At 36.9% G+C, this 15,725-nt stretch overlaps 1 protein-coding gene across 1 annotated transcript in view; it reads left to right on the top strand.

The window, feature by feature from the left end:
• The window catches only part of Cacna2d1 (calcium voltage-gated channel auxiliary subunit alpha2delta 1), a 445,325-nt gene extending 430,624 nt beyond the window's left edge, over nt 1-14,701 (top strand). The window contains exons 35-38 of the mRNA XM_052173128.1: nt 113-242; nt 2,368-2,477; nt 2,783-2,865; nt 10,784-14,701. Coding sequence (XP_052029088.1) covers nt 113-242; nt 2,368-2,477; nt 2,783-2,865; nt 10,784-10,900 — 440 coding nt within the window. The 3' untranslated portion in view covers nt 10,901-14,701. The remainder of the gene's footprint in view (nt 1-112; nt 243-2,367; nt 2,478-2,782; nt 2,866-10,783) is intronic.
• The last annotated feature ends 1,024 nt before the right edge of the window (nt 14,702-15,725 follow it).

Genomic DNA, 15,725 nt, shown 5'->3' with positions numbered 1-15,725 from the left:
AACCAACCTACCATAAAATGTCTTGGTCCATTAACTTTGCCAAACTATGAGCAGTGATTCCAGGAAGCTCGGTGTCTCCTGGTGGTGATGGTCTCTGTTTTGACTCCCACAGTTGAGATGGAGGAAGATGACTTCACAGCCTCCCTGTCTAAGCAGAGCTGCATCACGGAACAAACCCAGTACTTCTTTAAGAACGACACTAAATCATTCAGTGGTTTACTGGACTGTGGCAACTGTTCCAGGTACTCTGTGCCTTTGTGTTAAGTGGTCCTTATTTACTAAGGACAGCATGCAGGCCTGTCACAATCACAGCATATTAGGAAACTGCTCAGCAAACTCAGAGATGAATAGCTAAAACTGTCAGAAATACTTGGTTTTGTCATAGGTCTCATAAGGTTATCATAACCTGTAATTGTTTTAGCGATAGTTGCATGGTGGAACCTCTGATTCTAGGCAGAACAGAGAAATTTGAATTTATAATCAAGATCAATATTAAAATTTTATAACAGATTTTACTTATAATAATTCCAATCAAATGACACTTTTATGTGTGATGATTAAAGGTTGTAAAAAGTTAGGGGCGTCCTTGTTTATACGGTTACCCTTCTCTGACATGAAGAATTCAATGTTACCTTTGAGTTGGAATTGAAGCGTCTGAAGAACATGTCTCCAAAGGTCGTGGCTAATGTTAGCATTCATAAAACACCTCTATGAGGGTGTTCTCCCACCCACCCAACCACTCCCACCTTCCCGCCCTGGCATTCCTCCACACTGGGGCATCGAGCCTTCATTGGACAAAGGGCTTCTCCTCCCATTTATGCCCAGGAAGGCCACCCTCTGCTACATATGCAGCTGGAGCCATGGGTCCCTCCATGTGTCCTCTTTGGTTGGTGGTTTAGCCTCTGGGAGCTCTGGGATATCTAGTTGTCATTGTTGTTCTTCCTGTGGGGTTGCAAACCTCTTCAGCTCCTTCAGTTCTTTCTCTAACTCAGTCCATTGGTTGGCTGCAAGCACCTGCCAAGTATTTGTCAGGCTCTGGTAGAGCCTCTCAGGAAACAGCTATATCAGGCTCCTGTCAGCAAGCACTTGTTGACATCCACAATACTGAGTTTGGTGACTATATATGGGATGGATCCCCAGGTGGGGAAGTCTCTGAATGACATTTTCTTCAGTCTCTACTCCATACTTTGGCTCTGTATTTCTTCCCATGATTATTTTGTTCATCTTTCTAAGAAGAAACAAAGCATCCACACTTTGGTCTTCCTTCTTTTTGAGCTTCATGTGGTCTATGAATTGTATCTTGGGTATTGTGAGCTTTTGGGCTAATAGCCACTTAGCAATGCGTGCATACTATATGTGTTCTTTTGTAACTAGGTTACTTCACTCAGGATATTTTCTAGTTCCATCCATTTGTCTAAGAATTTCATGAATTCATTGTTTTTAATAGCTGAGTAGTATTCCATTGTGCAAATATACCACATTTTCTGTATCCATTCCTCTGTTGAAGGACATCTGGGTTCTTTCCAGCTTCTGTGTATTATAAATAAGGCTGATATAAACATAGTGGAGCATGTGTCCTGTTATGTGTTGGATCATCTTTTGGGTGTATTCCCAGGAGTGGTATAGCTGGGTCTTTTTTTTTTTAACCATATTGGGTAAACGGAAAGCTTTTATCCCCTCAGAAAGCCTGTTAGGAGCATTGATCTGCACTTCATTCTGAATTTTGATTGATAATATGCTTTGTCCCCCTTTGTTCTCCTACTTTGGCTATCTGTAAAATAAATGATTGTTGGTATATTGCCAGTGATAAATGTCACCATTTCCTAAAAATTGAATGTCAAGCACTTTTCAGATTTGGACTGTAACTAAATGGTACTACTTTTATAATTAAGACTAACAACTTTAAATGTTTCAATAAAAGATATTTTTGGAGCTGGGTGTGGTGGCGCATGCCTGTAATACTAGCACTTGGGAGGCAGAAGCAGGCAAATTTCTGAGTTCGAGGCCAGCCTGGTCTACTGAGTGAGTTCCAGGACAGCCAGGACCACACAGAGAAACCCTGTCTCGAAAAACAAAAACAAAAACAAAAACAAAAACAAAAAAAGATATTTTTGATATGACCATGATTTTTTAAATATTTTTGAGAAGGGTAATATGTTCATGTTAATAAGTAAAAACATGGTGATCTTCAAGTTACACTCATTTTAGTGTGTGTGTATTTGTGCTTATTTTTCCTGAATGCTGATTCATTTTTCAATAAGTTGTTTTATCTTTCTTTGCAATAACTAAGGATGTTAGAATGATTTCCATTCTGTTTTCTAAAATGTAGTTTTCCCTTAATGGGCTACTCTAACGTGTGTTTTGCAGGATCTTTCATGTAGAGAAACTTATGAACACCAACTTAGTATTCATAATGGTGGAGAGCAAAGGGACATGCCCGTGTGACACACGGTTGCTCATGCAAGCGGAGCAGACTTGTATCCTTTGACACTGGAGTTGTTTGGAACAGACCGCCTGAAAGCAATGGATATTTAAGCCTGTTATCCTGTTCATGTTCATATAGAGAAAAATATTACAGTACTAAAATGTGAAGGTCAGGAGCTATGGGAATTTAATTCAGACATTTATTTCTCTCTCAGTCCCTCATACTTGAATTGGTCCTGTTGGCTGAGAGCATTGGCATAAGTAGGTTTTGATTGGTTGCAGAAATAGATATATGTCATTGCACTTTTGAACCATGTGGGGAAGAAATTCCGTCCTGTTCCTTGACCAGCCTCTTCAGCTGATGGCCCAGATCCATGTGACATGGTTAAGCAGCCCAGATACCGAAAAGGACCTGATGTCTGCTTTGATAACAATGTGCTGGTAAGGGTTTTCATTGCATTCAAGTCTTAGAATTAAGTCATCCACCACAAGGAGCCCAGGAGATTTGTTTTCATTTTTAAATGTGCCACTACCATAGTTTATCTCATTATTTTGCTAGTAAACAAAACTTTTCATTTCAGTAGATTTCATGGATAGCATAAAGTTAGGAGTTGCTTCTTCTGTCTTCCCTACTATTGGTACTTTCAAACACAGCTCCAATAAACTTTTTAATAGTGCATATACTTAAATTTAAGGCATAATAATGAATAATAACCTGTGGAAACTGTTAATTACTGGAAATATGTTGCCACCTTAATTTATATTCCAATCCTGAATGAATGTTATTTGTATTATAATTAATATGTATTTAGTCAGCATCCAATTAAAAACTTCTTATAAGTAGTTATTATCCAATTATTTTGTTCTACTTTCTCCTATATCATTTGTTTTTCTTTTTAAGAAATTTATTTTATGTATATGGATATTTTGTTTGCTTATATAATCTGTGTACCACAATTGTGCCTAATACCCAAGGAGGCCACAAAAAACAAAAAACAAAACAAAAAACCAAAAAGCAATAAAACAGAGCCCTTGGGACTAGCATCTTGTTGGGAGCCATCCTATGAACACTGGGAAACTAACTCAGATCCTCTGGAAAATCTGCCTTAACCTCTGCACCAAATCTTGATTCACTAAACCTGAGAGCTTAAACCATATTCATGTCAAAGTTACTTGCTAATGGTTAAGGAAGGCATCTAGGAAAAAGTGACTGAGAGTCATTTGAAAAATATAGGCTAGCCTATTTTCTTCAGAGAACCCATGATGTGTTACAGCCCCACCATATTACGAGGACTGTCTGTAGGAAATCCCAAGGACACAGTGGAACATAGGATGCTAACAGACCAAAGTAATAGCAAACATGGAGATGGTATGCCAGCTCGAAAAATATTAGTTGTCGGTGGTTAGTATAACACATTCGAACAAGAGCTCTTGTTTAACAACCTGGTACTGACAGAATTTTACAAAATTGGAGCCCATTCTCCTTTTCTTTTATTAGAAATATATTTTCCATACTATATATTCTGATTACTGTTTTTTCCTTCCCCTCTTACCCCCAATACTCTGAGTTCCTCCTTCCTTCTCATCCCATCCAGATCCACACCCTATCTGCCTCTCATTAGAAAAGTAGAATCTCAGGAATAGTAATAAAATGCAGTAAGATAAAGCCAGAGCAAGCAAACTGGTGTAGGACAGAATGACCAACAAGAATAAAAGTCAAAGAGAAGGCACAGCATGCATGTAGACAGAGACATGTACTTTCACACACACCGAAATCCCACAAAACTACAAAACCAGCAGCCATAATGGATATTCAGAGGACCTGTAAGATTCTGAAAATCATGTTTTAAGCCCTAACACAGTATTATGAGACAAAAAACCTCCAAAGATACCCTTAAACTTGTTCTATGTTGGCCATCTACATCTGGGTATGGGGCCTGCACTCAAGAGTGGGTTGCTTTCCCTGATACTCCCTTGGAGCAAACTAATTTTTCATTTGCAAGCAGTTAACAATTGGAAGTAGTTTCTGGGTTAGTGATGTGGGTCTGTGTCTCTAGAGTGAAGTTCCTACTACCCCGCGTTAAGTTCCAGGTAGACCATACTACCAGGCCTGCCCTGGGGTCTGTGAATGAAACACACACACACACACACACACACACACACGCACGCACATGCACACGCACACGCACACACACAGGCACATACACAAGCACGCATGTACACATGCGCACACACACATACAGGCACGCATGCACGCACATACACATTAACTTACATATGATAGCCCAATGATTGCTCTTTTCTAAGCCACCCTCAGTGATTGCGCCCTTCTTTTCCCTCCTAGCTCAACACCTCTAAATATACCCTCAACTTTAGTTCTAGCTCAGCACCCTAAATCTACCCTCAGCTTAGTTGCATTTCTAATCTCCTGCCTGCTACCCCAGGCCCAGTTGTGGAAGTGGCCAATGGCCACTCCCTCCTAGATCTCACATGGTTGGCGGCTCTTTCTCTCTCTGAAGCATAGCAAATCCTTTCCTCTCTCCTGGATCTGCTAGCCTGCGTATAGGAAAACTAGAAGTCCCGCCTATTCTGCCCAGCCGTTAGCTGCTAGCCTCTTTATTGATCTATCCAGAACCAATTGAGGAACAGGACCTTCAGTGTTCACACACAGATTCCTGATTACAGTGTCAGAGCACTCCCTACACATGTCCAGTTCTCCTCTAGCCTCGAGGTTACCACAGCTGTTACAGAGCCAGGAAGGCCCTGTTCATGGTGCAGCAGGCTCTGTGAGTTATTGTCCAACTATTTTGTTCTACTTCCTCCTATACCATGTCTAATTCTGTTACATATTGCACTTTTATTACCTCCCTCAACTGTATTAATTTTTTAATCTTAGACAAAAAAAGAGGACTAAATCTAATGTATAGTGTTTAATGATTACTTTTTCTAAAATTTAGCTCTATTTTTACTTACTATGTTATACTTATAAATTTATATATCCAGCTAGATCATATATATATATACATTTACCTATATACACATATATGTTTATGTATAGATATTCATAAATACTTTGTATACAATGTCTTTCTTTCTAAAATTAGTTAACTTTATTCACAAAGATGATTATAATAAAAATATCCTATTTATTTTTACTACTTTCAGTGTACTACTACTCAGTATCTAATTTTTGTTTTTTGATTCACTTGCTTACATACTCCAATGAATATTCAAATAAAATAGAGCATTATCTTCTTGTAATTGGTATTTTAAAGACATGTCAGAACATTCAGTGATTAATGTGTATTTTCACAAGTGTTTTGCTTAAACAACAGCAATATCAGTCTCAGAAACAGTGACATGTTTTCATAGTAATATGTGAATAGATATATAAATTAAAAACAAAACTTTGTTCTAAAACTATCATCAGGAGTAGAGGAGGTGGATCAGGGATTTAAATCTGAGGGAATGAATTTGAATTGTCTATACCCTCATAAAAGCCAAGACATAGCTTCTGGTGCATGGGTGTCTGGAATGTCAACATTTGGGAGTGAAGACAGGCAGATCCCCAGACTCACTGCCTAGCCAACCTTGCCAAATGCTATAACTTTTTAGTTTATCAAGAGTTACTGTCTCAAGGATATAAGCAGAAACTTATAGAGGAAGACACGGGTTGTTCTCCTCTCCTCCTTGGTACATTCATTGGCACATTTACATGCTAAATTAGACTGGTAATAGATAGATAGATAGATAGATAGATAGATAGATAGATAGATAGATAGATAGATAGACAGATACACAGCGAGACAGGTGTTGGTATAAACATGAAAATAATATAGATAAAAATTGAAAAGATCTTCATTATTCTTCCCTTTTACTCAGTGCACAATTATTAGAACTGGTCATCAGTTTAAAAAACTGATTTAGTTTTTTTAAAAAAAACACTAAAATAAAATTAGTCGGCCATTTCAGACTCAGTAGAGTTTAAGAATTTCTTAGACAAACATTCTGAAGCTTTTCTATCTTTTCTTTTTTTTAATTAAGCAAATCTTACTTAAGAAGCATCTTAGGATTTATTTCATAGATAGATAGATAGATAGATAGATAGATAGATAGATAGACAGACAGACAGACAGACAGACAGACAGACAGACAGATAGATAGATAGATAGATAGATAGATAGATAGATAGATAGATAGATAGATAGATAGATAGATAAGATTATTAGTAGGGTTAGATCTAAAATTTAAGATATGGCAGCCAGATCTGCCAGATCTTAAAGACTAAGAATAACTGCTTTTAGTCTTGAAAAGTGATTCAAAATTAGATAGATAGATAAAATTATTAGTAGGGTTAGATCTAAAATTTAAGATATGGCAGCCAGATCTGCCATATCCAAGACTAAGAATAACTGCTTTTAGTCTTGAAAAGTGATTCAAAATTAAAACTAAATACTCTTATTAAAAATTAAGAAATAAGACTTTGACACATATATGAGGACTCCTGCCATTCTCTCTCCTATTCTTTCTATCCTTCATGTTTTCTGGAGGCCTGCTCATGTCAAACCATTCCCCAAAGAGCTGTTTAGGGACCCCACAATACTGTCACTCATTACAGCACTCATCTCATCAACTACCTATGCTCATCTTTCAACTGTGCGAATATACATTAAAAAGTCACAAAGATAAATTTACAACCTGATGTCAAAGTCCTGTCTTAACTAGTCTCTGATAAGACAGTGATCCTTTGATCAAGTCACTAAATACATTTGATTAATACACAACTTAAAATAACCTGAATGCATCAGCTATTTTGACATGTCTGTGAAAGTATGGCTTGTGCCAAAACGATCCCTCCTGAGTATTGCTTGGTGAACCAATGGGATTACTGCAGTTATTGACAGGAGTGTAGACAGCATATGGCCAGCTTCCAAAAACCTCTGCTTCCTAGCAATTGTTATCTGATGCTCCGGGAAAGCAAGGGCCCCATGTGCTTCTTCAGTCACCCTCCTCCATCCAGGGAAAAATCAATGGGCCCAACATGTGACAGTCCTGGGGGATGAGCATAGATGCTCTGAATCAAGTCTTCACTTGTCATGTCCAGCATAGATGACATGACCATAAAATTCACATGATAATGAAATTAGAATTAAAGAAAAATATTCTTTAAAAATTAATGTATTAGGGTTATATTTCCATTAAAAGGATAATTTTGAAGAATCTATTTCAAAACATAAATTTACCCAAATTTAAAAGTGAGCCATTTTTCTTAGATATATTCAGCTGGTACATGTCGTCTGAAGGAAATGGGATAGTTATAATTCAGAAAACAAAACAACAACACACAATACTTGGAATATTTTGTTTTAGAAAAAATATTTCTAAATTGTCTACATTTTCTTAAAATTACTGTGATATTTGGGCAATTAATTGTCCCATGTTCTGGTTGGAAAGAAGTTTACTAATACTTGTTTCATCACATCAGACAGAAGAGATGTTAGCCATTTGTATGAATGGTATTATAAAGCAGGCCTTACAGGACATCACAAGAATGCAACTGTGAACTGTAAACGGTATCTTGGATATTTATTTCTCCTTTAATTAGTGCTGTAAAAAAAAGAACAAAAACAATTCCCAGGTGATGTTTTTACTAATAGGCTCTTCAGAGAGATGCTCTATTAGGCAGTCTCACAAAAGCATGTTACACAACTAAATAAATATATACAACATTAACACCCAGGATTTTATCGATTTCAATAGTAAGCTAAAACATGAGTATGTTCTTTCCATTGTCAAAAGCTCTTCAAAATCTGGTTGATTGGTCACATATTGTCAGTGGGATTTCACTGTTGAGGAGCCAGAAAAAAATACTGATGTTTCTTCTGAAATCTAGCCACTTGGGATTTAAAATTTCTTAAAAGTCAGTATCATAACTTTTTTCATAGCCAGGACTTATAATAATTTCTAATCTACTACTTTCCCAAGTAAAGCAGACTTATATCATCACCATATGCAGTAAAGAGGGATGGAAGAGAAAATAAAAACCACTGTTTTTTTCAGAATTCACATCTAAAACATAAAGCTATGTTTTATATTGATGAGCACTTCTGTAACAGCATCCATTCTCCAAGTATGAGCGAGTTGTGTTTGCATCCTGATTCTTCGTTCCATCTGACACCTGTGTCTTTAAACTATGTTTGAATGTAGCTCCTATTCTTGATGGTTCCCTACCTGGAAAGAAAAGTAGGCTGAAGAAAAGGACAAGTGAACTATCTGACATGCAGGACACGTTGTAGAGAGTGACAGTATTACAGGAGCAGGTCAGGCAAGAGAGAGGACGGGGTGAAGGGAGATGTAACTACCGAGGTAGCTTTGGCTCCACACAGTCGAATTTGTGCTCCTGAGTACAGGTTGTGAATTATGTTTAGAGCAAGATGAAAACTCTTCAGATATGTGGTTGACTTGAGAGAGAGAAGACTCAGATTGCCTCTGAGTCTGGGCCTGATCCTTGCTAGAAGTCCACTCTAGAGTCACTGGAAGGAATCCAAAAGCTTGACATTTAAGTTTTTAATCTCCACAATATGAACTAGAGAGTTGGTGATCTCAGCGTCAGAGAACTAGTGTGATGATAACCTGAGATTTATTTGCAAATAAAGTACGTGAACTTTAAAGCTAAGTGCCTTAAATAATCCAAAAACAAACCAAAAATCAGAAACCAACAAACAAAAAGCTGGAGAGATGACTCAACAATTAAAAGACCTAGCTGCTCTTCCAGAGAGCAGCATCCACATGGCAGCTCACAAGTCTCTGTAACTCTAGTTCCAGGGGACCTGGCACCCTCACCCAGGCACACATGCCAGCAAAAACACCAACACATAAAATTAAAAAAAATAATAATTAAAAAACATAGTTTCTGAAAAAGTGACGAGAGGAAACTAAACTAAACTAAACTAAACTCTCACTGTTTAGAGATCCTGAAGAGAATTAGGTCCATTCATGGACAGTACAAGACCAAACATGTTTCCAGAAAAACTGGAGGCATATTAGTCACAGAAATATTTATTACATACAGCATAGTGTGCCCCTGAGATGCCAATAAGGTAAGAACTGATTATCTAACCAGTTAGTAATCAGGACAACTCTTTACATTGAAGGGTAGTATTTAATGTTAAATGTTTTCCTCTATACATTACTGTCTCAGCACTTTGTGGACTACAGACCAGCTATGATTTTACTCTAAGCACAAATCAAAGAAGAAATTCTGTTTACATGGCTGCAAGTAGAGTTTTAGTCTCTGGCAGGGAAACAATCAGATGGTACCCAGGCTTTAAGAGTTTAGACTCTATAAAGTTGTTCTACAAAAAACACATTTATTTATGTAACCTATTTCGATCCATGAAAGATGAAACTTGGATCAATGAATTATTTTTTGTTTTTTGTTGTTTTTTGTTTTGTTTTTGTTTTATGAGAAAGGGTTTCATAGCTGAGCTGTGGATGTCCTGGAACTCAGTCTGTAGATCAAGTTGGTCTTGAACTCAAGAGTTCCTCCTACATCTGCTTCCCCACTGCTGAGATTAAAGGCAGGAGGCACTACTGCTGGCTTGGATCAATAGATTCTAAAAAGATGTTTGTGAGAACGAGTGAACATGACTCTTTATTAAATTCAGTACAGTAAGAGGAATGTTAAGCTGTGAAAAATGTTGTAGAGTATGGAATCTAGGAATGAAAGGTAAAGAATGACTGGGTTCTTAGGGACCCAACTGAGCCCCTCCTACTCTGTGCGGAACCCCAGGAGGTGTGCTCTAGGCACTTGCTTGAGCATTGCAGAGCTCTGTGCATAAGCTTGACATCTTTTCAGCTTAGTTCTTTGTGTAGACTCTATGTTTGCAAAAGTCCCCATGTATTACTGTAGTTCTTTCATGACAAATATGTTATTTTTCATTTTACTAGAATTCCTAAAGTCAGGGTGCTCCATATAGCGTATAAATTCAGCTTTAAATGTCAGAAATATGGGAAATGGATTTTTATCTTTCTTTCTTCTTTTAATCAATATAAAGGATCCTTTTTATCATGATAGTGAATTTTTTAATTAGTAATTTGTATATCCAAAGAATTCATTATTATTAACTTTCTTCATCATTAGCAGAATTTTAAACATTTGCCAAATGGTGCTAGGGAGGAGACTACTATAAAACAATTTCTACACCGTGAAATCTAGGTCAATATAGCTTCAGTCTCATGTAGAGCATTTTTACCAGATAAGTTTAAAGGTATACTAAATGTGAATTAATCTGAAAGCTGCTTTGTTCCGTGTTTATTCATTATGGTTATACTATTTATTTGTTTGCATTCCTAACAGGAGGATTATACTGACTGTGGTGGTGTTTCTGGATTAAACCCTTCCTTATGGTCTATCTTTGGACTCCAATTTATACTCCTTTGGCTGGTATCTGGCAGCAGACACTACCTATTGTGACCTTCTAAACCCCAGATCTGCAACTAAATTCCAAGCCCTGCCAAAACATGAGCCCTCAGTTGCATTAAATAGAGTCCGTTGATGAAGCGACACAGAACCTTAGCTGGGTCTCTACCATGACGTAACTGTAAGGCTTAGATTCTTGACCATCACTGGCTGCATGTCAGGGTGTTGGAAACTGAAACTTGTGTGAATATGCTGCATCATCTATGTCTAACATCAAAGCAAAACTCTACTTGTTCTCTGTGGGAGGTTTGGGAGTTCCCTGTTGCACTGTTGGAGATGACTTGTAAAAGGCTCCCCCAGGCACGCAGGCCTTATGAAAAGAAGCGGTCTTGACTTTGACCTAGCATTTCAACCTGCTGGAGTTTTACCAAGAAGAAGAAGAAAAAAGAAAACCCTAGTGAAGGCCAATGATATTTTTGCCTTCACTTATTTGCTGTTCAAAAGTAATTCCTGCTGTGAGTAGTTATTAAACAGAGAAAGAGGGAGGGAGGGGGAAATTGCATTGGTTTAAACTGATGAAATACAAACTAATGGCTAATTTTCTACCAAAAAATTTGCCATGAATAAAATGCCTTATAAAAGAATGACTTCTCTGCCAAAAACAAAACACAACTGTGACCAGTTGAATTTGGATAAGGTCTGAAGTGCTGGTTTGAAACCGAGGAAGGAATAAGATAAAGGTGCTTGTGGGTGAAATTGGAATTCATGATACATTTCCTCATAAATGTAAGCCCTTAACTGCGTGATGTAACGTCCCTTTTGTTCACAGTAAAGTCATGTAGTGCTAGCCAGATATTTAACATGCTCTAAGAGAAGCTTGTTGGGGGGGGAGGGGAAATGTTTTCCTTGTGGTTAATGAACTTGGGTTGCCAAGGGTATTTTGCATGATGCTGCTGCTATTTTAACTTTCTGGTTTGTTTTTCTTCTTACTGTAGAGTATAGTCCATTGACAAGTTAACTGGGTGACATATTGTCATGTAAGAATCTGAACCTTGCAGTGTACATGCACTTAAGTCATCCTTAACATGTTGTTAAACTACTCTGAATATACTGTGCAATGTCAATGCCGAACGGCTGGGTTAGGCAGACGGCGAAGCGAGAATTCATGGATTTTATACAGACTCATGCTTTTGCCTGAAAAACCTATGTACAGATATTTTAAGTACCATAAATCAGATTTAACACATTTATTTTTTGAAAGGCACATATACGTTCTCAATGAAGATTTATCCTAGGTTTCCTCTCTGTTCCTTTCAATAGTAGCATGTACGATCTAGAAACTGCTGCTTTTGCTGCTTCTGCCCTCCATTTTGGTATGATCCTATGACCAAAATTCTGGTAAAACTTCATGAGGGTTTTTACATTAACCTGAACAAATAGGAAACCTGGAATCTATGTGTATGCACATGAACACTTGATTGTGAATAATAAAATTTGTTTTTATACAGCCTCCTTGGTGAAAAGCATTAGCGTAGTAGATCAGAAATTTCATTATAGATTAATATGGTAGCAAAACTTTATTTATGCTTCTAAAAATTATTTTCAGGAATAAACAGTATTTGAAGAATGGGTAAAAACAATGAATGTGTCTAGGGAGAGTTATTTTACTGTAAGCTGAAAGTATACATATATTTTTTATGGTGAATGAAATTTTCTTTTATTTTTAGTTAAACATGCCAAGTATTGGTGTGTGCATATGCTGGAAATTTTCATATTTATCATTTTCCCCTCTGAATTATTTACATTATCCAGCATACTTTAATATGCTCCACATATCAATGTTGCAATCAACACTTTAACATAGTTTATTGTTTTGTTTATAGCTTTGCATCCATTGTAATTCCTTCCTACCACCATGGTAGACTGAGTAACATTTGTGTACATTTTGTAAGCTAATATTTTGCTTTAAATCAAAAGGGAAGGAAGGGCAATGGTGTCACTCTGCCAATTATTGTTCTAAGAAATTACATCAGTCACCACTTCTAAAGCGTTGTCACTTTTTAATCTATTCATAACTGCTGTTCACATTTTAGAAAATAAGAAAGTGGTGTAAAGGTAAAGGAAATATGTCTAAGTCATGATGTTTGTTGATTACTTCAAATGTATTATTACCTTTACCTAGGCTAATTTACATCATGCACATGTATGGGAAGGGAACTGCTAGTTTGCACATATAAGTGATACACATAAAAAACCATTGAATTGCTTCTGGCAAACAACAATTTACCTTAAATTATGTTTAAAGTGTATTGACTGTGATTTTCATGGCTAATGTCACTTATAGAGTGTATTAACACCAATGAAATCATTGTGGTGTGAATCACTGTTGAACGTGGCATCTCTTGGCAGAGCCCTGTTTAGTTTGAGTTCTATATCTTTACAACTATATACATGGTAACAAATTGGGCACAAACACACCCTCTGACTAAAATTTGCTTTCATGACAGATATGAATATTTTTGCGTTTTCACATGTTTTTAATGACAGCAACACTCATTTCATCAAAATTACTATATTAAATTTCACATTTTTCTGCAAATTCTGTTGACAAAAAATAGTATAGTCTGTTATTCCCAGAAACAAAACTATATAAAAGATCATTTTAAAAAGGTTTTAAACTGTTTTTCCTTAGTTAATTGTTGCTATACTCATGTAGTTCAGTGTACTTTGTCGCGTAAACAAAGTCAAAACAAGTCCTGCATTGGTGTTGAGTAGCAGAAAAGAATTTTTGCATAAATGGCTTCATCTTTTCTTCATTTGAACAACCAGCATTACTGCCAAACACCAATCGTGGTCCATATTTGTACCAGGTTTTTAACATGACATAGTTAGCAAGTTTGATTGAAGAGATTTTTAGGTCCTGGGCCTACAAGATTTTAGTATGGTCTTTTTTCATGTTTCTAATGCTTGAAGCATTATTGCTTACCTTGGGAAACACAGCGTTCCTGCCATTTGTAAGTTTTCCTATATATAATATTCCTTTTATTAACTGTAAAACTGGCCTTACGGGGTTCAAATAGGCAGTATCCCTTTTAAGTGACCTTTGCAACCCAAGTGTTACTTGCTTATTTGATGCTCTCTCGTGCTTTACATCTCATTTGAATGCCTGTCTTGGAGTCACCAAAGCTTAAATTCTACATCTTAATTTAAAACTAAAAGCATAGAGTCTAACCTAGCAAAACACAATGGATTTTGTGATTTTTTTCCCACTTGCCCCCAAATTCCCAATATTTTTTCGTTAGTTGGAACTTGCATTGTTTTCCACGGCAGAATGTTGATGTTGTCAATATTCAGTGTACATTTCTGTAAAGAGCGAATCACTAAAACAGGACTATCAGGTGGTGAAAATGTCCAGAATTTTGCAGAAATAGATAGCTGTTACCGGTGGTTTCATCTACCTTGGTTTTAGTTCACATAAAAAAAAAAAGAACCATGGAAATTCCACCGAGGCTCTTGGCACGCTGTCCTCTGTAGATGCCAACTGAGTTTCCAGTGTGACCTGGCAAAGCTGTCCTTTCCTTGTGCGGTGTGACTGTGGGATCATGTTTTAGGGATTCTTTTCATGAAATGCTCATTGTGCACCAAGCAAAACGCCAAGTGGCTTTTGTGAACAACACATTTTTTTTCCTCCCCTTATTATGTTCTCTGGACACTTTTGTGGAAATTAACTAGTCGGATGAACACATTTTGTAAAAATTTGTATAATACTGTTATAAAAAATATTTATAATCCCAGAAAATGTTGTGTTAAATCTTGTGCAAAAACAGTATATTCAGAATAAAAGTTTATCATTGAAAGTCGCCACACAGTTCGGGTCTTTGTCTTTTTTAAATATCCCATTGAAAGAGATAATCGGCCATCATACATATGCTTTTTGTCTGGATGAAGAGAGATCTGGATTGCAGAAATCCAATTTGGTTTTAAAAGTGTGGTTTTACACTCACAGACCTCAGCTCACACACGGATACATGGCTGATGTTTCTGCACATAACTGGCCTTCTTTACCTATGCGTTCTCCCCCGAGCCTTTGAAGAGTTTAATACACTTAAATAAGTAAGACAATTAACCTTGATGGAGGAAACAGTGGTTCTGGGTATGTTTAAAGACCTTGGGAGCAAACAACTCATCTGGTGTTGGCAGATCTTTAATAGACCTTAAATAATAAACATTTCTCCAAATTATTGGCACTAATTCTTAGACACGGGATTATAACACCATGCAAAGTACTTTCAAGGGACATGCATACTAGTTTACTGCTTGCCTCACTTCTGCTCCCCTCAGGAAGTAAAGGCCTGATCGAGTATGGAAGCTACTGCATTATATGTTCCCTACTTTTCTGCACTGAAATATTGCATAAAATAGAGCAAAATAGCTCCCACAATAAAGTTGACTGTTGTATGTGAATAGAGAGACAGGGTTACCAAAAAAAAAAAATCTCTACCATGTCTTATAAAGACAATTTAACATGCAAATGTAAAATGTATACATTAAATGTATAAGGTAGGTTTTTTAACACCTGGCTGCACTTGACATCAATTTATTGCCTCAGTCCAACCTTGTGCTCCCCAGGGACCCTCATTTCCTTCATCAGTCATCTTGATCCCTCTCCATCTTTCCACAAGGGAACCTGGCTCCCTCAATTCTTTTTCACAAAGCTATTTCAATTTCTCTTCTCTACAGCTCTTCATCCTTTCTACTTGCAAGTGCATTTAGAATATGTCTACTTAAAACACAGCAAGCATATCCCTTACCACTGTCCAGTAACCCCATTACACTCTTGCTCCATAAATCTGTAATTTACTCCTTTGTCTCTTCGTTT

This window comes from Apodemus sylvaticus, chromosome 2 (genome assembly GCF_947179515.1).
Source record: "Apodemus sylvaticus chromosome 2, mApoSyl1.1, whole genome shotgun sequence".
Lineage (NCBI taxonomy): Eukaryota > Metazoa > Chordata > Mammalia > Rodentia > Muridae > Apodemus > Apodemus sylvaticus.
Note: the sequence above shows the minus strand (reverse complement) of the source record. Positions and strands in the feature narration are given on the sequence as shown.